At 45.7% G+C, this 24402-nt stretch overlaps 1 protein-coding gene across 1 annotated transcript; it reads left to right on the plus strand.

The window, feature by feature from the left end:
- The first annotated feature begins 800 nt into the window (after positions 1-800).
- Positions 801-9031, plus strand: AMZ2 (archaelysin family metallopeptidase 2). Its single transcript, XM_082679724.1, has 9 exons — positions 801-916; positions 1385-1473; positions 1764-1853; positions 2395-2677; positions 2991-3164; positions 3272-3400; positions 5898-6061; positions 7382-7558; positions 8787-9031. The coding sequence occupies exons 4-9, from the start codon at positions 2395-2397 to the stop codon at positions 8940-8942; spliced, it is 1083 nt and encodes a 360-aa protein (XP_082535850.1). The 5' UTR covers positions 801-916; positions 1385-1473; positions 1764-1853; the 3' UTR covers positions 8943-9031.
- The last annotated feature ends 15371 nt before the right edge of the window (positions 9032-24402 follow it).

Consider the following 24402-nt stretch of genomic DNA (forward strand, 5'->3'; position numbering starts at 1 on the left):
TTGAGTTAAGGCTGGGAGGGCAGGAGTCATGTCTGGGGCTGGCTCAGGGGGAGCTGGGCGTCCCTTTTGGTGAGGTCGTGAATAAGGGTTTGAGGAAACAGGATTACAAAGGGCCAGGTGTTCCCCAGGTTCCTTCCTAGGAAGCCGTCAGGACAGAGGGGCTGGTGAGCGCGGTGCGAACTTGGGGAAGAATGACGGGAGCTGGACAGAAAGGAGCGAGTGGGAGGCGGGGGCTTGTTCAGAGGCCGCCAGTGGCCGCATACCCGCGCCGGGCCGTGAGTCCACCTGCGGCCGCCGCGGACTCGCTTCCGCGCCAGTGGACTCTGTCACGCCGAGGGCTCTGCTCACACCCACGGCCAGCCGAGCACGTGCACGAGCAGCTGACCCCGCGGCGCGGGCGCGGCCGGGGAGCGGCGCCCCGGAGAGCGGCGCCCCGGGAGGTCAGGGCGGAAAGGCCGAGCGCGGGGCTGATCTCAGCGCCTCGTGGCCCCTCGTGACCGCGCTTTGCCGAGAACCTGGGGCCACGGCGGCCACTAGGACTCGGGCCCCAAGCCCTCGAGACTGCCTCGCGCAGCCGGGCGGGGCGTGGAGCGCAGCGTGGGGCGCGTGGGCGGGGCGTAGTGCGCGGCGTGGGCGGGGCCGTGACAGGGCGTCAAGGGGCGTGGGCGGGGTGCGTGGGCGAGGCGTGGGGCGCGACGGCCAGACGTGGAGCGCGACGGCGGGGCGTGGAGCGCAGCGGGGGCGGGGCATGGTGCGCGGGGCCTTGACAGGGCGTCAGGGGCGGGGCACAACGGTGCGTGCCTGCTACGGTGGGGCGTGGCGTCGCGCGAAGAGGCGGGGCACGGCGTCGGGCACAGGGCACGGCGCAGGGCACGGGGCGGGCGGCGTCGACGCCAGGCGGGATGACGGTGATGGGGTGAGGGTGACGGGGTGAGGGTGGCGGGGCCGGGCTGGAGCCTCCGGGCTGGGGCCTCCTGGCCGGGCGGCCGGCTGGTAGAGGATAAGGACGGTCGCGGTCGGTGGGGAGGGAGGAAGATGTGGGAGGAGCAGCCGTGGCGGAAGCGGGGAGGACGGCGGGGGCGGGAGTATCTCGGGAGAGCCAGGCCAGGCTTCCTTGGGTGGAAAAGACGAAGCGACAGTACCCGGGGATCCCCCAGGCCGCCCCCTACCGGGCCGGCTCGCGCTGGCGCGGGGCAGAGCCCAAGGAGCGAGTTGCTATGGACACCCGGCCAGGGTGGCCGTCCGCTTCCGGTCCCAGCGCGCCGGCAGCTCTCGGGCCCCCATCCCCCGAAGTGACCCCCATCCCCCGAAGTGACCCCCATCCCCCGAAGTGACCCCCACGTGGGAGGCCTCCTGACCTTTGACACCGCCTTTTTACCGTTAGGGTGAAGGCACCACGCGCTCCCGCCCAGGCCCAGACATGCCGGTCCTTGTGAGGCAGAAACTTGAGAGGGAGCCGTCCTCTCCCTGAAGGTGGGTAGAACGACAGGACGTTGTCCTGGGGGAGAAGTCGCATTTCGGCCCATTGTGGAGCAGTGAGGACGAGCCTCTGCTCATAGGAGAGCTTTGACAAGACAGAGCTTCGTTTGGGGGATTTCTTCCACACTCTGGAACGTCAGAGTTCAGATGTCCAGCCAGGACAGCCATTCGCTTAAACTTGCCCATCAATTGCCTGTCATTAAACTGGAGGAAATGTAGATAATTAGAAAATATGCTAGTTCCAGACAGTGACGTCCAGTTTTTTCCTTTCCTCCCTCACAAAGCCTCGCGGTGGAACAGCTGTCTGACCCGTTCAAAGGGAAGGATGAAGTCTCTGCGCAGGCACGCGATGTGAATGGAAGAGGCGTGTCACTGTGAGTCTGGCTTTTAGTCACCTGGTGTCTTCCTCAGGGTGACACGACCCGGAGACGATGAACTTCAGTGGCTGAGATATATTATTAGCCTGCAGTTAAGTTACAGAAATGGCGAGATTTACATTAGTTCTCTTTCCATTCGGTCGTGAACATCTTTGGGTCACACTGGAAAGGATGAATATTTTTCATGTGGCCCTAATGAGTCAGTTCACAATATTATTACCTAAATGGCAGAAGGAAATGGGAAATCAGGTCACGTCTTATGGTTACCACTAGTTTTTATAATAGGAGGAGGTTCCCTAAGAGATGGAGGAATGAATATCATGGTTGTCTTTTCACTCTTTCAGAGACCCTCCCCAAGAAATTGATTAGAAATGGGCAAAGCAAACAGTAATTTGGAGTGATCACTCCAAGGCATTAGCAATCAATCAGTCATTCCGTGCCAGGGAGAAATAAAAGATGTCTGTGGAGGATGTACATAGATTAGAGTCACCAGTATGGGTGTGCATTTTATATTTGACTACTTGTGTCTTTCTGGTAGATGCAAACAGTACGGCACTCTGAGCGCACACTAAAGACAGCTCTCATCTCAAAGAACCCAGCGCTTGTGTCACAGTATGAGAAGTTAGATGCTGGGGAAAAGCGTCTGATGGACGAAGCCTTCCGGCCAGACAGTGATCTCTTTGGACCCATTACTTTGCATTCGCAGTCAGACTGGATGACCTCCCATCCTGAGGCTCCCCAAGGCTTCGAAGAGTTTTTCAGTGATCCTTACAGAAAGACACCCTCTCCGCAGAAGCACAGTGTTTATATACAGTGCATTGGTACATATTGGATTTGTTTGGTTTTGCAGTGGTGCTGTGGCCAGGGGTAGTTTGGGGTGTCGATCTCATTTAAGCGGGCAGTTTTTATAATCATTTTTGACATTCATTCCCAAGGTGGAAGTTTTGTAGCCAAACTGCCTTAAAAGAGGATGTTTTGTTTCTTTCTAATTCGTATTCACCTCAGTGAACGATAAAGGTGTATTGAAAATTTACAGTTGGTTTGTGTCTAATCCCAAATTTCTAATTGTAGACTGAGGTAAAGGCTATTTTAATCATCTCATAGTCTGTCTTTAAATTTTCTTCCATGCTATAGGATTGCTAGGAAACACCAGAAGTATCAGTGAAGAATATGTGAAATGGCTCAAGGGCTACTGTGAAGCATTTTTCTATGGCTTGACAGTAAAACTCCTAGAACCAGTTCCTGTCTCTGCAACGAGGTGCTCCTTTAGAATCAATGATAACACGCAGAACCTACAGATTCATGCAGGTGAATTAAACAGCTTTACACTTTGAATTGAGCTATATGTGTGTGTGTGTGTGTGTGTGTGTGTGTGTGTGTGTGTGTATATCACACGCATGTTTCTTTTTAAATAGGGCAGATCCTGAAGTTCTTAAAAAAGAAGAAACCTGAAGATGCTTTTTGTGTTGTGGGAATAACGATGATCGATCTTTACCCAAGAGACTCCTGGAATTTTGTCTTTGGACAGGCCTCTTTGACAGATGGTATTCCTTTTTGACATTGTTGCTACCTAAGACTGTATAGTATCTCTGGCGCGGCACCTGCCGTAAAGGGAAGGGTGCTGCTGATAGACCCCTTTGATCTGGGTTTCTCCACAGGTTGGCCATTCAGCGCCTGTGTGACCTGGAAGCTAATAATACCTATTTCACAGTGCCATTTTGAGATAATTTACATAAGAGTGCTGATCTGTAAAAAGTGTGTACATATGCCTGGCACATACATAGGCATTCAGCACAACAGGTGGTGAATGTAGGTAATTCCGTGGCAAGGTGACTTAAATAAGGATATTTGAATTGTCATTAATGTCAGTGAAAATCTTGCTGATTGTTTTTCAGCTCTTCTAGTAGTCTTCTTGCACAGATGAGGCAGCTGTAGACTGATTTACGAGTGTGCTTCATATCCAGCGTCTCAGGACATTTTGTTATTTTATTTATGGTCAGTTTCAGTCTTTGACTTGAAGTAAAATAACCTTTGACTCATTGCGAGCCCTGCTTGATAACCCTGGGGGTGGGGAAGGACCCAGAAGCAGATCGTACTTTTGCCTATTTTGGTTTTCTTTTTGCCTTCTCCCCACCCTCTGCTTTTGCTTTTATTTTTCTCCCCTTTTCCCCCAGGATCTAAAACAGGTTTCAAGGGGAAAAGTCCAGTAAACTGAGGGGCATGATAGTGCATTAGCGTTCTAGGTATGGGGAGCAAGTACCAGGGCCCGTACGAGTACAGAGGTTATAGACTGGCTGTCACATCAGCCCCGGGGTTTGTTGGGGTGGGAGCTCTCGCTAACAAACGTTTCTTCCTATTAGAGACACACCTCTTCTCCCAGTTCATTAGGGGTGGGGGCCTAGGGTGCTGTGGGGCCTCCTCTTCCCACCCACACCTTCATCCTCTCCCACCCCTTCATCCTCACTCTCCATTTACATTCTTACAGCGCCAGCCCCCCCGCCCCCATGACCTCACTAACTAACCCACTCTCTCAGAGACCTGGGTCACTGCTGTCCCCCTGAGCTTTTGTACGAGCTTTCTATCAGAAATAAATTTGTATGAGCTAAATCTTTATTTCCCCTTTTATTATTAACCTGATAGAGATAGAACCATTAAAAAAATTTTAAACAATGTATTTATCTAGATATTGTTAACTAATCTATCTTATGCATTTGAGGAGGTCAGGAAGCACTCCCCCCAAATGTTTCTATTTCTTTTTTTTTTCTCAGTAAGTTTCTTAAATATTGTGTGATGTAAGAGAAGATGTAGTAGGAGAGCAGGGTTGATCTGCTGTGCAGTGAGACAGTATCCTACTACAAGTGACTTCATTCTCTCCAAGTTTATAAAGATTGGTATTTTAAAATTGAGAAATTTTTAATTACCAAAGGAAGTAATCTATTGGTAGGATTATTAGAAGAAAAAAATGTTCTTGCTGAAGGTATTATAGTGAAATATACCCACACTTGTTTGGTCAGAGGAGGTCACTTGTGATGTGAGTAGGTTTAGTTTTTTCTTAATTTCCAGAATGCTCTCTTCCCCTAAATCTCAAATACCAAGGTGGAGTGAGGTGCAGTCTTCTTGAATCAAATTAGGTTGGACAAACTTACTACGAATTCACTTCCTTAACACAAATGTTCCTTACTACTTCCGAAGAGCAGCTGAAAGAGGCATACGTGCAAGCAACACCGTGAACAAGTGGAATCGTAGAGCGGTCAGTCCCCTGTAGAACGAGTGGCGCGTCAGTCTGTTCTCTGTGCAGAGATGGTTGAAACTAGCCTAGATGTCACAGGAAGTCAGTTACAGGGGTTTGCTCTGCTAACCGGCACAGCTGCAGAGAGTTGTGCTGGGTTTACAGGGGGGAGGACAGGAGAGGTTCTTCTCTCTGAAGGCAGGGTCCAAACATGGTCACCAAGGCAGTGGGGCAGTGGCCGGATGTCTTCCTGTATAGCAGGGCACGAGGGCAGGACGGGACCCTCAGTGACATGCACGGCACCGAGACCTGTTTACCGGGATCTTCCAGAGTGAGGTCATGAGCCTGCGGTTCATTCACTCTGTCGCTCCTTTTGGAGTACTTTATTTGGGCTATTTAAGAAAATGACTTCTTTTTTTATTCTTATTTTCCACTTGGCTTGTGGGATCTTAGTTCCCCAACTAGGAATTGAACCCGGGCCCAAGGCAGTGAAAGCGCAGAGTCCTAACCACTGTACCGCCAGGGAATTCCCCCCAAAATGACTTCTTTTGTGGGGAAAAAAACTTTGTGGAACTTAAAATTTCTCAAGAATTTGACGTCAAGATCATTAAGTTTTGCAGAGCAGAGCAGGTTGGTTAGCAGAAGATTCTGATCGGGAAGTCGGGGCAGAAGTCTCCTTTGTCCGGGCGAACCTTAGCCAAGCTTACTGGGGCTGCGGGCACTCCCCAGCCAGGTGCCCAGGCGGGCTCTTTTTCAGTCTTTTCTTCAGGAATCTTCCTCTTACTCCGTCGTTGCTTGTCTTCTTTTCCTAGGTGTGGGGATATTCAGCTTTGCCAGGTACGGCAGTGATTTTTATAGCTCCCACTACGAAGGCAAACTGAAGAAGCTGCAGAAGAAGTCTTCAAGTGACTACTCGGTTTTTGATAATTATTACGTTCCTGAAGTGACTAGTGTTTTGCTGCTTCGGTCCTGTAAGGTGAGCTGTTCGGACGATCCACCAGGAGTGTTTTTTTAAGAGATCTTGATCCCCTGCCTTTGTATGTCGACAGTCCTTAAGGTAGTTTTATAAATGACTTTGTGTCATCTGTATACTTTTGGTGGATACTGCTTGACTGAAGTTAGCAATAAAACCAGAATGTAAATGGTACCTTCGTACTGAAATGTACAGTACCTGTGACGGTTTTTTGTCCTGTTAGTGACACGCGGCCTTGGCTGTACCCGTCTCCTGACCATTAGCTTAATTCCAGAATTCTGGGCAGGTAGGGACGCCGTGCTCGTCAAGTCGGGCTAACTCCCGGGGGCCTGCGGGACCCCTGCGCTCTAGCTCCTGGCGGGGAATGGGCCTTCCCCTTGGGCTGCGGGCTGCCTACTGCAGCTGCTGGTTCTGCTGCTGGTTCCTCGTGTCTCCCCCTGCCCTGCTCTGTGGAAAGCCTGTCTCCTCGTTTCCCCCTTTCTTCATAGCCAGACGGGCTTTTCTGCTTTCACCACTGCTGTGTGTCGGGGGTAGAGAACGACACCTGATGGAATGACGGGTTCAGAGTACAGCCGACCGTTAAGCGACATGGCTTTAAACTGCAAGGGTCCCCTTACGTGCAGTGTTCCTCACTGGTGCCATAGGTACTGCCCTACCGCAAGGGCCCGCGGAACTGCGGATGCAGAGGGCTGACTGTAAAGCCAGAGCAGGTTCTTGACTGCAGGGGGGTCGGTGCCCCACCCCCCCTCGTTCAAGGGTCAGCTGTACGTTCCCTGCATTAATCTGCTTGTTAACATGCAGTTCAAGCTGCTCCCCTGCTACCTACCAGCTGGGCATCTCTGGGGGAAGGGCCTCAGAATCTACGTGTTAGCAAGCATCCCACTGGTCCAGAGCAGTGGTCTCAACCAGGGGTGGTGGTTTTGCCACCCAGGGAATATTTGGCCGTGTCTGGAGACATTTCTGGTTGTCACAGCGGGGGAGGAGATGCTACTGGCGTCTGGTGGGTGGAGGCCCGGGCTGCTCAACACCCTGCAGTGCACAAGACACCCCACCCCGACCCCATCAAGGAATGATCCTGTCCAACATGTGAGTGGTGTCGAGGTGGAGAAACCCTGGGCAGGGGAGTACTGAAGCCCAGAGAGGAAGGCAGTAAGACATTCAGGGAAATGAGGGACTAAGTCTTGGGGCAGATTGAGGTTTTGGTGGTGATGGTAAGGGAGCTCATTCCTGTGAATTGGTTTCTTGGAAGAGCATGCAAAGAAGGGGGTGTACCTTGTTGCTGATGACCGTGCTGCTGTAAGCCTCCATGTGAATGTCTTGCAGACTTTAACCCATGAGATTGGACATATCTTTGGACTTCGGCACTGCCAGTGGCTCGCATGCCTGATGCAAGGCTCCAACCACTTGGAAGAAGCTGACCAGCGTCCCCTCGACCTTTGCCCCATCTGTTTACGCAAGTTGCAGAGTGCTGTCGGCTTCCACCTTAAAGACAGATACAAAGTAAGTGGGGGAAGCCATAAAGGGGGAAGTGGTTATTTAAGTAGCAAACTACCATTTTCTATTAGGCCCTTCTCTGGAGGTGATTTATCAGAGGAAATTAGTGCAAAGGTAAGCAGGAAGCTGTGGTTTTAAAAAAAGTGCAAAGAAATATCTTCCTTAAAAACTTTGACTTGCCTTACACTTAGAATTCAATGAGAAATGGTGGAAGAGGTTTCTGTGTCTCCCGTTCATTTAGGGCCAGAGAGCTTGACTTTGCAGAGCAGAATAAATATTGATAAGTGAGGGAAAGTTCATGTTTAAAAACTCTATGAAGGGACTTGCCTGGTAGTGCAGTGGTTAAGAATCCGCCTGCCAGTGCAGGGGACACGGGTTCCAGCCCCGGCCCGGGAAGATCCCACATGCCACGGAGCAACTAAGCCTGTGCGCCACAACTACTGAGCCTGCGCTCTAGAGCCCGCGAGCCACAACTACTGAAGCCCGCGCACCTAGAGCCCATGCTCCACAACAAGGGAAGCCACCGTGATGAGAAGCCCATGCACCACAATGAAGAGTAGCCCCCGCTCGCAGCAACTAGAGAAAGCCTGCGCACAGCAATGAAGACCCAACACAGCCAAAAATAAATAAATAATAATAAATTTACATTAAAACCCCCCCAAAACTATGAATATGTGGAAGCGATTTATCTTTCCACACATGGGACAAGGGTATGATATTCATTAGGAGGAAGGCATGATTTTAAGAAGGAGGGAAAGTATCTAATCTCCATGTGCAAGTGAATGTCTGTGTGTCCACAAACATAGTGACTGCAATCCCTGTCTACACGTGTGTCTTCACATATGTATATCTGGCATGCCTATGTGTACACTTAACAGGTGTATACGTATCCCCGTGAAATTGCAACCACGATATAATAATGCCTGTGGAACACCTAGCAAGTTGAGGAAAGAAAGTAATTATCCTCCCACCTTCAAAAAACTGTGAGGACTCAGTGTAATTCTTCTCTTCTGTGCATCCTCATGACTGTCCTGTGTGCTCACAGCTGGCGTGTTTCTGGTGCATGCCCTTTGACAAGCATGGTCTCACCTTCGTGACCATCTTTATCAAATGGAACAGCTCCGTGGGGTAGCATAAGTCACCGATGTTGATAACTTGATTTGGAAGCTAATGTTTTTCTCTTGCCTAAGTCTGTTTTGCTGGGATTTGTTAAAAGGTGAATCTGTTTTTCAAGGCGCTGGTGAGGTGGGTTGATGCTGAGTCCACTGACACACCTACAGTTACTCCAAAACATAGTCGTGAGGATCCTCTGAGTTTGCCAAAACCTGTGGAAGCCTTTAAAGAATGGAAAGAGTGGATAACAAAATGCCTTGCTGTTCTCCAGAAATAAGAACCTTCAAATAGGAGTAATTAAAATAAACACTTGCACATCATGCTTTCATTTGGGTGGAGTACTGTACTGTGTTGGAATAAACTGTTACACTGATTCTGCACTGTGTCAAAGTAACAGTGGAATTTTTTTTCAAAGCACTGGAACTTGGAACTTCGAACTGGGGCTCATTTACAATGATAACAATTCGAAACGCTTTCTCTTCTGTCTTAGTAGCCTGGGGTGTGGCAGCAAGCACGACATTTCCATTCTTCAGATACGTTTATGTCTCCTGAGAGAGCCAGGGCCAGCCATAACTAGTAACTAACGAGTCCTGTAAACATAGCTCTCCCTGTCCTGAGAAAGGGTTTCCAAGGAACATAATTTCCAGAGGATGATTTCTGGTTCAGTTTTTAGAAAGAGGTGCTCCCCGTCTGCTGACCGGGCCAAGTCACTTTCTCCATTCACACCCCTTCTGCTTTTCTGCAAACTTTTCCACCCTTGGGGGCTGCCTTACCTCTTTTTTTCCTTTGCTGATTGTTAGCTCATCCCTGAAAGAAGCAACAGCTCGCTTCAGCTTTTAGCAGCTTAAAACATGTCCTCTTCTCAAGAGTATTTTCCAGTGAAAACGCCAGTGGCGCTTGCAGTGCGCCGTATGCTTGTGGGGACTGCAGTTCTCAGCTCTCAGAGAGCCCTTTGTGAGGGGTCTTGCGATGATTTGTTGTAGTTGTTGCGGAGTGCAAGCTTGTCCCGCTGGCCGGCACGGCAGGCCAGTAAGTCAAGAGGCGAATTTTGGGGGCAAGGAATAGTGACCTTATTCAGAAAGCCAGCAGACCAAGAAGATGGTAGACTAGTGTCCCAAAGGAGTTAGAATTCAGGCTTTTAAACTGAAAGGGGCGGGGATGTGGTTGGTAGAATTCAGGCTCTTATACTAAAAGGGGCGGGGCCGTGGTGGGTTGTTGCAGACTTCTTGGTGTCAGAATCCTTTGTTCTTGCAGCTGTCCCCTTAGGTCAGGTCACCATGTTCTGTGAACCTCCAACAAGATAAATGTTATTCTCTTCTGCAGCTTTTCCCTGTATATGGATGGAGAAGTGTTACACCCTTCAAGGTCAGAGCCTTGAGAATGGGCCCTTCTGTATATTTCAGGCTCTAGGCAACATTCTTAAATTGTAGCAAAAGTGGCAGAACAGGAAGGTTAAAGTGAAAGACACAGATCCAGTATGGAGTCTGGTTGGTTCTTCCCTCTTACATACTGGTCCTTACGGTTGTGAGTGTTGCACTTTTTCTGTTGCATTGTTTCTTTGAGTGAGAGCGCCGGGTGGGGTTCCCCGTGGGTGTGCCAGGAATGCCCATGACGGCCTGTCCGGCTGGGAACATGGGCTGGATTCCCACCGTGGGGAACAGGGCGAAGACCTCAGACCTGAGAGCCGGAGAGCCTGCCTCAGCTGGATCCAGTCTCCCGGAAATCTGGAAGTTAGAGCAAATCACATGACTGCATGCCCAGCAGATTCCCACTTCTCCTTTAATCTCGAGGGTGAAACTAAAGGTAATTTTTTAACTTTGATGCCTAAATCCTTTCAGTTATTATTTATTGCAGTATGACTTAAAGCACATTTTAGAACCGAACCAACGGTTTCTCTTCCATTCACTCTCCTACTCGATTAAACCTCCCTGAGTCATTTAGAAAATGGTGGTTTGCCGTTAAAACTAACTGGAGGGCAGACGCTTGGTCATTCTAATACTGCAGAGAGAACCCAGTGCAGCGTGGACTTTTGTGGATTGTATTACGGGTTGTGTATCTTCCTGGAGTCATGCGCTTTTAACTCTTCTCCATTCCGTCCAGTTTTCTTTCCTTTTCCTACAGGGTAAGCACAGCTTTAGTCGTGTAGGTCAGCGTTAGTTACAAGCCTAAAAGAACTCAGATTTGGCTGTGTGTGTCAGTGGGGGTTACAGTTATTTGGTCAAGATAGAAGCCTGTTTGCACCGCCTTTGCACTGTGAGACCAGGAAAAAGGTCGATTGAAACAAATCATTCACTCTTGTCACAAGCTGGATGAGCAGAAGTTTTAGGTCATGGGCACTTATTCAGAAATCATCACTGAAGTGTGTATAACCAATTATTGCATTGCATTTACTTTTGGAACATTTCTTAGGGTTAAGTTAGATAATTTGTTTCCTGCAACTAAATTTATACACTGTAGGTAAATCTTTGTAGTTTTTAAGAATGATTTTCACTTAGTGACAAACAGAAACCTATGCAGCTTTTGCTCTGCAAGTGCTGAAGGAACAAGGTATTTGGGAGTAAAGAGAGTAGTTTTCCACGGGTGAACACCATTCTAGAAAACAGTGAATCTGGAGCGTTCACGGTGGCGCCCAGGGACTCAGCAGTGTCTCTTGGGGCAAGGGAAGGGTTACGTTTTCAGTTCAGGCCGCAGAGACTAAAGCGGGAGGCCGAGCGCGGCCCCGGCTCCGCAGCAGAGATGCCCACGCCGCGAACGAGCGCGCTCCCATCCTGGTCCCCCGACCTCCCTCCTCCCCCTCTCCCTCCTCCTCCCTCTCCCCCGCAGGAAGCGCCCGGCAGCTTCCGCCCGGGGCTCCCCCGTCCGGACCGACCGGACCGCGGGGCGCAGCGGGCCTCCCTTCCGCGGGACCGGACGACCGAGCGCAGCGCAGCCACGTGGGCCGCAGGCGGGGCTGGAGGCCGGCGGGCGAGGGGCGCGAGCGCAGAGCCGTGAGTGCATCCGCGCGGACCCAGCGGTGCCGAGGCCTGTGGAGCCTTAACCTCATTCCTTGTTTCGGCTCCGATGGGTGATCAGAGCGGCTCCGGCCGGTGTAACACGAGCCACTGTGGCAGGGCATGTTTCTAGGAGCCCCGTGAGCGCGTGCAGAGAGAAGCAGGTGAAATTAATGTAATCGTGTAGTCTGCGTGCTCCAGTACGTCCAGAATATTACCAACGGGAGATGGGTATAAGACTTACATATTTTACGTTCCTTGCGTGTGTGTATATGTGTGTGTGTCTGGGAATAACTAAGACCTAGTCTCCCGGCAGGTTGGATGTTTATAATACGGTATTGTTGTCTGTGTCGTCCCAGTACTGTGCACTCATCTCCAGGATTTATTTATCTACTGGTTGAGAATTTGGATCCTTAAACCTTCGCTCCTGTTCGCCCTCCCCCAACCCCTGATAACTACCATTCTCTCCCTGTTTGTATCAGTTCTGCTCTGGTAAAGCCCACGTGTGTGTGATGGCATACAGCATCAGTCTTTCTCTGCTTATCTCACTTCACATTATTTTCACCTACTAAGTCTTCAAATTCCGCGTGTGTTTTACTGGGGCAGCGCCTCTCAGTTCCCATTGGCCGCATTTCAAGTGGCCAGCAGGTCCCACGGGTCCTGGCTGCTGTATTGGACGGGGCGGAGCTCAGTTCGGACCGATTTCTAGTCCGCATGCAAAGATGTCCCTGTGAAGCTGAAGTAACAAGGGAGTGAGGCTTTGAAAGGGAAAGGTCACGGGGTCTCCGGACAGTGTGTACAGAGAGGGTTCACATTCAGGCTGAAAGGGGGGAGCACTGGAAGGGTCTCTGGGTTCCCTGTAGATTTGCCTTGGGACTTGCGGGTTTTCCCGGTGGCGGATGGAGTTTTACTGTCTCCTCCCATTGCGAAGGACCTGGTGCGTCCTTTCCACTTTTGGAAAGCAGAGTTGGGAAGTGTTAATGTGCAAACAAGCCCGCAGTAGCGAAGTAAACTCTTGTGTAGTTAGTTACACCAATGGCAAAGGTGGGACCAGATCTCCCCAATTTCAGGTTCTGCTTTGTTGTCACTGTGCTGTATGACCTCATAAGGAGTAAAATACCACAAGCCAGACACCTAACCAGTTTTTTTTCACATTGTTTAGAGAAGAGCTTATAAGATTAAACTTTCTTTCAACCTCTTTTCTATTCAAGTTGGGCCATCTGGGGTTGCTCAAAGTCCGAGAAATCACAGTGCTTTGCTTGAGCACCAAAAAAAAAAAAGAAGCTCAATATATAGAAAAGCACTTGCTACCAGTTGAGCCACTGGGGGGAAAAAAAAAAAAGCATTGTGAGGGAATTCCCTGGCGGTCCAGTGGTTAGGACTGTGCTTTTGCCGCCAAGGGCCTGGGGTCAGGGAACTAAGATCCCACAAGCTGTGTGCGGTCCGTTGTGGGTGAGGGGGGAGGCATCATGAAGAAGAAGTCTGCTGGAAAATAGGTTAAGTCAAAACAAATTCTACACCAGCAGTGTGTGTTCAAACTCACAGCATTCCGTTCGCATGCAGGCTCCCTGTATCTGCAGGAGGATTGGTTCCAGGACCTGCCCCCTGCGCCCAATACCAAAATCTGTGGATGCTCAAGTCGCTGATATAAAATGGTGTAGTATTTGTATATTACCTATGCACATCCTCCAGTATACCTTAAAGCATCCCTAGTTCACTTATAATACCTGATACAATATAAAGAGTTGTAAATACAATGTAAATGCTATTTAAATAGTTGCCAGGCATGTGGGAAATTCAAGTTTTGCTTTTTGGAACTTTCTGGAAGCCTTTTTTCCCAAATGTTTTCAGTCCTCAGTTGGGTGGCTCCTCAGATGTGGAACCAGCAGATACTGAAGACTGACGTACCTACCCTAGTGGTGATTTCTTCCCACTGTTTGTTTAGTCTCCAATGGATTTATGTTTTCTTCCTCAGAGCTGACCTGCCCATATAGGACCTTACTGCCCTTTGACACCCATCTCAGATGTTGGACCAGCAGGGTTTTTTTTGAACAAATTTATTTATTTAGTTTAATTTATTTTTGGCTGCGTTGGGTCTTCATTGCTGTGCGGGGCTTTCTCCACTTGTGGTGAGAGGGGGCTACTCTTTGTTGTGGTGCGCCGGCTTCTCATTCCGGTGGCTTCTCTTGTTATGGAGCACGGGCTCTAGGTGCGCGGGCTTCAGTAGCTGTGGCATGTGGGCTCAGTAGTTGTGGCACACGGGCTTAGTTGCTCTGTGGCATGTGGGATCTTCCCGGACCAGGGCTCGAACCTGTGTCCCCTGCATTGGCAGGCGGATCCTTAACCACTGAGCCACCAGGGAAGTCCCTGGACCAGCAGGGCTTTTTTTTAATTTTTTTAACATTTTTATTGGAGTATAATTGCTTTACAGTGGTGTGTGTCTGCTATATAACAAAATGAATCAGCTATACATATACATGTATCCCCGTATCTCCTCCCTGTTGTGTCTCCCTCCCACCCTCCCTATCCCACCCTTCTAGGTGGTCACAAAGCACTGAGCTGATCTCCCTGTGCTATGCGGCTGCTTCCCACTAGCTATCTGTTTTACATTTGGTAGTGTATATATGTCTGTGCCACTCTCTCACTTCGTCCCAGCTTACCCTTCCCCCTCCCTGTGTCCTCAAGTCCATTCTCTACATCTGCGTCATTATTCCTGTCCTGCCCCTAGGTTCTTCATAACCTTTTTTTTTTTTTTAGATTCCATATATATGTGTTAGCATGTGGTATTTGTTTTTCTCTTTCTGACTTAATTCACTCTGTATGACAGACTCCAGGTCTATCCACCTCGCTACAAAAAACTAAATTTCATTTCTTTTTATGGCTGAGTAATATTCCATTGTATATACGTGCCACATCTTCTTTATCCATTCATCTGTCGGTGGACATTTAGGTTGCTTCCATGACCTGGCTATTGTTAATAGTGCTGCAGTGAACACTGGGGTGCATGTGTCTTTTTGAATTATGGTTTTCTCAGGGTATACGCCCAGTAGTGGGATTGCTGGGTCATATGGTAGTTCTATTTTTAGTTTTTAAAGGAACCTCCGTACTGTTCTCCATAGTGGCTGTATCAATTACATTCCTACCAACAGTGCAAGAGGGTTCCCTTTTCTCCACACCCTCTCCAGCATTTGTTGTTTGTAGATTTTCTGATGATGCCCATTCTAACTGGTGTGAGGTGATACCTCATTGTAGTTTTGATTTGCATTTCTCTAATAATTAATGATGTTGAGCAGCTCTTCATGTGTTTGTTGGCAATCTGTATATCTTCTTTGGAGAAATGTCTATTTAGGTCTTCTGCCCATTTTTGCACTGGGTTGTTTGTTTTTTTAATATTGAGCTGCATGAGCTATTTATATATTTTGGAGATTAATCCTTTGTCCGATGATTCATTTGCAAATATTTTCTCCCATTCTGAGAGTTGTCTTTCCGTCTTGTTTATGGTTTCCTTTGATGTGCAAAAGCTTTTAAGTTTCATTAGGTCCCATTTGTTTATTTTTGGTTTTATTTCCATTACTCTAGGAGGTGGATCAAAAAAGATCTTGCTGTGATTTATGTCAGAGAGTGTTCTTCCTATGTTTTCCTCTAAGAGTTTTATAGTGTCCAGTCTTACATTTAGGTCTCTAATCCATTTTGAGTTTATTTTTGTGTATGGTGTTAGGGAGTGTTCTAATTTCATTCTTTTACATGTAGCTGTCCAATTTTCCCATCATCACTTATTGAAGAGACTGTCTTTTCTCCATTGTGTATCCTTGCCTCCTTTGTCATAGATTAGTTGAGTATAGGTGTGTAGGTTTATCTCTGGGCTTTCTATCCTGTTGCATTGATCTATATTTCTGTTTTTGTGCCAGTACCATATTGTCTTGATTACTGTAGCTTTGCAGTATAGTCTGAAGTCAGGGAGTCTGATTCCTCCAGCTTCGTTTTTTTCCCTCAAGACTGCTTTGGCTATTCGGGGTCTTTTGTGTCTCCATACAAATTTCAAGATATTTTGTTCTAGTTCTGTAAAAAATGCCATTGGTAATTTGATTGGGATTGGGATAGGTAATTTGATTGGGATAGGGATTGCATTGAATCTGTAGATTGCTTTGTGTAGTAGAGTCATTTTCACAGTATTGATTCTTCCAATCCAAGAACATGATATATCTCTCCATCTGTTTGTATCATCTTTACTTTCCTTCATCAGTGTCTTATAGTTTTCTGCATACAGGTGTTTTGTCTCCCTAGGTAGGTTTATTCCTAGGTATTTTATTCTTTTTGTTGCAATGGTAAGTGGGAGTGTTTCCTTAATTTTTCTTTCAGATTTTTCATCATTAGTGTATAGGAATGCAAGAGATTTCTGTGCATTAATTTTGTATCCTGCAACTTTAGCAAATTCATTGATTAGCTCTAGTAGTTTTCTGGTGGCATCTTCAGGATTCTCTATGTATAGTATCATGTCATCTGCAAACAGTGACAGTTTTACTTCTTCTTTTCCAATTTGGATTCCTTTTATTTCTTTTTTTTCTCTGATTGCCGTGGCTAGGACTTCCAAAACTATGTTGAATAATAGTGGTGAGAGTGGACATCCTTGTCTTGTTTCTGATCTTAGAGGAAATGCTTTCAGTTTTTCACCATTGAGAATGATGTTTGCTCTGGGTTTGTCGTATATGGCCTTTATCATGTTGAAGTAGGTTCCCTCTATGCACACTTTCTGGAGAGTTTTTATCATAAATGGGTGTTGAATTTTGTCAGAAGCTTTTTTTTTTTTTTTTTGCGGTACGCAGGCCTCTCACTGTTGTGGCCTCTCACAGGCTCTGGACATGCAGGCTCAGCGGCCATGGCTCACGGGCCCAGCTGCTCCGCGGCATGTGGGATCCTCCCGGACTGGGGCACGAACCCATGTCCCCTGCATCGGCAGGCGGACTCTCAACCACTGCGCCACCAGGGAAGCCCCAGAAGCTTTTTCTGCATCTCTTGAGATGATCATATGGTTTTTATTCTTCAATTTGTTAATATGATGTATCACATTGATTGATTTGCCTATATTGAAGAATCCTTGCATCTCTGGGATAAATCCCACTTGATCATGGTGTATGATCCTTTTAATGTGTTGTTGGATTCTGTTTGGTAGTGTTTTGTTGAGGATTTTTGCATCTATGTTCACCAGTGATATTGGTCTGTAATTTTCTTTTTTTGTAGTATCTTTGTCTGGTTTTGGTATCAGGGTGATGGTGGCCTCATAGAATGAGTTTGGGAGTTTTCCTTCCTCTGCAATTTTTTGGAAGAGTTTGAGGAGGTTGGGTGTTAGCTCTTCTCTAAATGTTTGATAGAATTCACCTGTGAAGCCATCTGGGCATGGACTTTTGTTTGTTGGAAGATATTTAATCACAGTTTCAATTTCATTACTTGTGATTGGTCTGTTCATATTTTCTGTTTCTTCCTGGTTCAGTCTTGGAAGGTTATACCTTTCTAAGAACTTGTCCATTTCTTCCAGGTTGTCCATTTTATAGGCATAGAGTCGCTTGTAGTATTCTCTTAGGATGCTTTGTATTTCTGCGGTGTCTGTTGTAACTTCTTTTTCATTTCTAATTTTACTGAGTTGAGTCCTCTCTTTCTTTTTCTTGATGAATTTAGCTAATGGTTTATCAATTTTGTTTATCTTCTCAAAGAACCAGCTTTTAGTTTTATTGATCTTTGCTATTGTTTTCTTTGTTTCTATTTCATTTATTTCTGTTCTGATCTTATGATTTCTTTCCTTCTGCTAACTTTGGGTTTTGTTTGTTCTTCTTTCTCTAGTTCCTTTAGGTGTAAGGTTAGATTGTTTATTTGAGATTTTTCTTGTTTCTTGAGGTAGGCTTGTATAGCTATAAACTTCCCTCTTAGAACTGCTTTTGCTGCATCCCATAGGTTTTGGATTGTCGTGTTTTCATTGTCATTTGTCTGTAGGTATTGTTTGATTTCCTCTTTGATTTCTTTAGTGATCTCTTGGTTATTCAGTAACGTATTGTTTAGCCTCCATGTGTTTGTGTTTTTTTATGTTTTTTCCCCTATAATTCATTTCTAATCTCATAGCGTTGTGGTCAGAAAAGATGCTTGATATGATTTCAATTTTCTTACATTTACTGAGGCTTGATTTGTGACCCAAGATGTGATCTATCCTGGAGAATGTTCTGTGCACACTTGAGAAGAAAATGTAGTCTGTTGTTTTTGGATGGAATGTCCTATAAATATCAATTAAATCTATCTGGTCTATTGTACCATTTAAAGCTTGTCTTTCCTTATTAATTTTCTGTTTGGATGATCTGTCCATTGGTGTAAGTGACGTGTTAAAGCCCCCCACTACTATTGTGTAACTGTTGATTTCCTCTTTTAGAGCTGTTAGCAGTTGCCTTATCTATTGAGGTGCTCCTATGTTGGGTGCATATATATTTATAATTGTTATATCTTCTTCTTGAATTGATCCCTTGATCATTATGTAGTGTCCTTCCTTGTCTCTTGTAACATTCTTTACTTTAAAATCTATTTTATCTGATACGAGTATTGCTACTCCAGCTTTCTTTTGATTTCCATTTGCATGGAATATCTTTTTCCATCCCCTCACTTTCAGTCTGTTTGTGTCCCTAGGTCTGAAGTGGGTCTCTTGTAGACAGCATATATATGGGTCTTGTTTTTGTATCCATTCAGCGAGCCTGTGTCTTTTGGTTGGAACATTTAATCCATTCACGTTTAAGGTAATTATTTATATGTATATCAATTTTCTTAATTATTTTGGGTTTGTTTTTGTAGGTACTTTTCTTCTCTTGTATTTCCCACTTAGAGAAGTTCCTTTCGCATTTCTTGTAGAGTTGGTTTGGTGGTGCTGAATTCTCTTAGCTTTTGTTTGTCTGTAAAGCTTTTGATTTCTCCATCGAATCTGAATGAGATCCTTGCCCAGTAGAGTAATCTTGGTTGTAGGTTCTTCCCTTTCATCATTTTAAGTATATCATGCCACTCCCTTCTGGCTTGTAGAGTTTCTGCTGAGAAATCAGCTGTTAACCTCATGGGAGTTCCCTTTTATGTTATTTGTTGTTTTTCCCTTGCTGCTTTCAATAATCTTTCTTTGTCTTTAATTTTTGCCAATTTGATTACTATGTGTCTCGGCGTGTTTCTCCTTGGGTTTATCCTGTAGGGGACTCCCTGCTCTTCCTGGACTTGGGTGGCTATTTCCTTTCCCATGTTAGGGAAGTTTTCAACTATAATCTCTTCACATATTTTCTTGGGTCCTTTCTCTCTCTCTTCTCCTTCTGGGACCCCTATAATGCGAATGTTGGTGCGTTTAATGTTGTCTCAGATTGTCCTCAATTCTTTTTTCTTTATTCTTCTCTGCAGTAGTTATTTCCACTATTTTATCTTCCACGTCACTTATCTGTTCTTCTGCCTCAGTTATTCTGCTATTGATTCCTTGTAGAGAATTTTAATTTCACTTATTGTGCTGTTCATCATTGTTTGTTTGCTCCTTAGTTCTTCTCGGTCCTTGTCAAACATTTCTTGTATTTTCTTCATTCTATTTCCAAGATTTTGGATCATCTTTACTGTCACTACTCTGAATTCTTTTTCAGGTAGACTGCCTATTTCCTCTTCATTTGTTTGGTCTGGTGGGTTTTTACCTTGCTTCTTCATCTGCTATGTGTTTTTCTGTCTTCTCATTTTTCTTAACTTACTGTGTTTGGGGTCTCCTTTTTGCAAGCTGCAGGTTCGTAGTTTCTGTTGTTTTTGGTGTCTGTCCCCAGTGGGTAAGGTTGGTTCAGTGGGTTGTGTAGGCTTCCTGGTGGAGGGGACTGGTGCCTGTGTTCTGGTGGATGAGGCTGGATCTTGTCTTTCTGGTGGGCAGGACCACATCTGGTGGTGTGTTTTGGGGTGTCTGTGACCTTATTATGATTTTAGGCAGCCTCTCTGCTGATGGGTGGGGTTGTGTTCCTATCTTGCTAGTTGTTTGGCATGGGGCGTCCAGCCCTGTAGCTTGCTGGTCGTTGAGTGGAGCTGGGTCTTAGCGTTGAGATGGAGATCTCTGGGAGAGCTTTCGCTGTTTGATATTACATGGCGCCAGGACGTCTCTGGTGGACCAATGTCCTGAACTCTGCTTTCCTGCCTCAGAGGCACAGGCTGCCACCGGGCCGGAGCACTAAGACCCTGTCAGCCACATGGCTCAGAAGAAAAGGGAGAAAGAAAGAAAGAAAAAAATAAATAAAATAAAATAAAGTTATTAAAATTAAAAAGTAATAAAAGAAAGAAGAGAGCAACCAAACTGAAAAACAAATCCACCAATGATAACAAGCATTAAAAACTATACTAAAAAAAAAACAAACAAAAAATGGACAGACAGAACCCTAGGACAAATGGTAAAAGCAAAGCTATACAGACAAAATCACACAAAGAAGCGTACATATACACACTCACAAAAAGAGAAAAATAAAAAATATATATAAATATTAAAAAAAAGAAAGAGCGTAACCAAATCAATAAATCTACCAATGATAATAAACTCTAAATACTAAACTAAGATAAACATAAATCCAGAAACAAATTAGATGCAGAAAGCAAACCCCAAGTCTACCGTTGCTCCCAAAGTCCACCGCCTCAATTTGGGATGATTCGTTGTGTATTCAGGTGTTCCCCAGATGCAGGTACATCAGGTTGATTGTGGAGATTTAATCCGCTGCTCCTGAGGCTGCTGGGAGAGATTTCCCTTTCTCTTCTTTGTTTGCACAGCTCCTGGGGTTCAGCTTTGGATTTGGCCTCTCCTGTGCCTGTAGGTCGCCTGAGGGCATCTGTTCTTCGCTCAGACAGGACGGGGTTAAAGGAGCAGCTGATTAAGGGGCCCTGACTCACTCAAGCAGGGGAGAGGGAGGGGTACGGAATGCAGGACAAGCCTGGGACCAGCAGCTTTTGAGCACCGTGCTTTCAGGCCGTCTGAGCTGATTCGTAGAAGCACCAGACTCTTGAGTGTAATCGTAAATAGGTACCATTTTTTTTTCCTCTGGAAAATGTCAGTGAAAAATGAGGCACTCGTTAACTCATCCATTTTTTTTGGAGCATCACCTGCAATGTGCCAGGCCCTGCTCAAAGCTTTGGGGATATAGCGGTGAACAAAAACTGCTATGCTTTAATGATAATAAGTGAGTAAACAATACTTGTATAACCTCAGAGTAAAGGGGTAGAAACAAGTGCTGTTTTGGATAGGATATTCGCACATGCCTCCTCAGGGGGGTGACTTTTGCGGGGGGGACCAAATTGAAGGCTCATGTCATGTGCACATCTCAGGGAAGCGGGACCAGGCAAAGGGAACCACAGATGCCAAGGCCTGAGGCGTGTGATTCCAAGGAACAATAATAAAGCCGGTGCAGTAAGAGCCGGGCAGAAAGTACTAGACTTGGGCATGTGGTCGTGTACAACTCATGCTTTAAAAGGATTGTTACAAGGCTTCTGTCTGGAAAACGAAGGCCAGGGTGGGCTGGGGTACATGTGTGGCGAGAGCGGAAGTGGGCAAACTTGCTGTAAGACGATTGCAGTGATGGAGCGAAGATGACATTGACTCGGATCAGGGCTGCTGGCGGAGTTGGCAAAGGCAGTCAGGTTCTGGATATATTTAGCAAGCAGAGCCGGTAGGATGTGGGGGAAGGATCAGGCTTCTGCTGAGGACAGGTTAGCGTGGCCCTGCTGCCCTCACACAGTCGGGAGACCCGCAGTGAAGTGGGGACTTAGCAAGAGAGTCCCCAGTGTAGAGAAGGTAGAGTTTGGGTCGAATTCTAGGGGAGTAAGTTGCTAGGATGGTTAGCGTGCTTGTTCTCTTCTTGAGTTGCCGGAAAGGTAGATACATAATATAAATTCATGGCCACAACAGTTTGTATTTTTTTCCCATAACCTTGGGTGAGCTATATTTTAAAAGCCTTTATAGATAAAGTGTTCTGGGGTATCAGTTTTGCTGTCCCATTTCCCCACTAGGAGATCTATAGTCACTGTGGTCATTGTGATTTGGCCGTGAGAGTTTTTCGTACATGAAAAACGAAATTTTGCAAGTTCCTGACCTTGGCACTTTTCTTGTTCAGCACCCTCAGGCGGTCATGACAGACACTGAACACCAGGGGGAGCTAGTTTCCTTACTTATGCAACAGAGTCTGGCCCACCTGTTGGAGACTGTAGGCCTCCCCTGTATTAACCATAAACCTGAAACCCAGGACAGCTTCTCGTTTTGCAGTGCGATGTATACTTATAGGAGTGATCTTTTAGCGTGTACCATGTCTGGATTGTCTTTAAATTGGTCGTTTTAATGAATGCTTATAACCATTTAAAATTTTAAGGGCAGTGGCTTCTAAATTCTAGGCGTATTAGTGAACCCCATATCTGGGAGCTTTTAAAAATAAGGATTCATGGGACTTCTTTGGTGGCCTAGTGGTTAGGATGCGGTGCTATGACTGCCGTGGGGTGGGCTCAATCCTGGTCGGGGAACTGGATCCCGCAAGCTGTGCAGTGCGTTGCGGCCAAGAAGAGGAAAAAAAAAAGAAGGGATTCATGATCATTTCTGATTTATAATATTTGAGAAGTAAAGAAATCTAAATGTAATAAGTACCTCAAGTGCCGTGAATGGATGACTCGGCCACGGAACTCTGAGTTAGAATCTGTATTTTATCACCAGGTATTGAGTGAAAGGAAAGGCAGATAAATGTACGAAAGCTACCCTACACGTTATTGGAGTCGAAAATTGATAACCTGGTTCAAAAGCTTGGAAACATTGTATCTGTTAAGGATGCATTTGTCTTAAAAGAACACATGATCTTATCTCATTTTTACAACTGGAATGATTTTATTTTGGGAAGGGAAGTGGTCTACATTTGTAGTGAAATTATTTCGTCAGTAACGTGGAAGCCAAATCTCTTTAATCACAGGCAGTGAAACCTGATAATGTGCTAGCAGCTGTTTGATCTTTCCTATCTTTGGCACCTGTGATCTAAGGGTCACTCTGGCCACGATGATCCTTTCCCATCAGTCAGGACAGCTAGTTTACAGTTTTGCTACTGGTGGTACCTGTCTGATCAGTGGGGCCCACAGGCCAAATCCAGTTCACTGCCGACTTTTCTTGACTGCCTGCAAACTAATAATGATTTTTACGTTTTTGTGTGGCTGAAAAAAATCAACAGTATTTCATAGTGTGTGAAAATTTTATGGAATTCAAATTTCAGTATCCAAAAATAAACTTTTATTGAGATGGCCATGCTCATTCATTTACATTTTGTCTATGGCTGTTTGCGCCCTACAGAGGCAGAGCTGAATAGTTGTGACCAAGCCTGTGTGGCCTGCAAAGGCTTAAATAGTTACTATCTGGACCTTTACAGAAAAAGATTTTGCAGACCGCTGGCATGGAAAGTCCGTGCTGTTTACTTACAGGTTAGAGCAGTTCTTAGGCCTGTTCTGTAACTACGTATGGTTAGTCTTAACTATTTTCACTTATTACTTTTGATAGGCTGAGCTATCTCTCTGTGGCCACCAGGATATCATTTCATTCATTTATTTATTTTTTAATTTTTTGCCATGCTGTGTGGCATGTGGGATCTTAGTTCCCCAAACAGAGATCGAACCCGTGCCCCACTGCATTGGGAGTGTGGAGTCTTAACCATTGGACCACCAGGGAAGTCCCCATTCATTTATTTTTCATTTATGAAATAATGATGTTCAACTAACACGTCTTGGAAACGTTTATGTGTCTCTAGTGCAGTTAAAAGATTTTGCACAAAAGCTTTTAAAAACGTTATTTGACATGAATCTTCCTTGAGTTTTTATAACTTTAACTGGATCCAACAATGAACGCCAAGGAGTCAATAAAAAACCGAATCACTTTCTTTAAATAAAAAAGCCATACATTTATTGCAAATCTAGAAGTACCAGAATGTCACAGAATACAGAACAAACCAGCAATCCTGTTTTCATTTTCTGCCAAATATTTAAAACCTTGATTACTGACATACTGAAACTGGCATACATTTTATTTTCCATGCAATTAACAGAATGGACGTCTTAAGCAGATCGCTCTGAAACCAGATATAAATATTAAGTTGTATTGAACATTCATAGTAAAAAAGGCTGTAAAGTGCTGAAGTCATGAAGTCTGCAAAAGTGCCACAAGCTCCAAGTCCTTCTCTGGTAGTGACAGAGATTTGCTACATCCAGCTTGTTCTAGGTGTGTCTGTTTTTGACAGACACGTTGTCATTTCCTCCCCAGCCCCTCCCCAAAGTTTTACAGATTGTCCTATTTCTATGGCTGATCAAACACTGTACAGAAACGTAGCAGGTGGTGATGAACTGTGCCACTTTCATTTCAGTGCAGAGAAATATTCAAGCTTGTGTGTACCTGTAACCAAACTAGGCTTGTTATATTTTTTTTCCCCCTGAGTTGTCATAAATTAACAGTAAATGAATAAAGATGGAGCAGCAGTACTGACCATCACCTGTAGAGTGAGATTCAGGACATTATGAGTACGCAGCCAACCTGTTACCCTCATACTTGCCCTTTTACAGAAAAATGTGCACATGAGAAATACTATACATGTAATGTAACTCCAAAAAAAACCCAGTGACCAGTTAACCCGATAACTCTGGTAACGTAGAGCAATCAGGGTTTATATGATATAACTCATGATGGTAAAATAAATGTCTCTGCTATCCCACGTGAAATAC

The sequence above is a fragment of the Grampus griseus genome (genome assembly GCF_964374135.1).
Source record: "Grampus griseus genome assembly, chromosome: 20".
In the NCBI taxonomy this organism is placed as follows: Eukaryota; Metazoa; Chordata; class Mammalia; order Artiodactyla; family Delphinidae; genus Grampus; species Grampus griseus.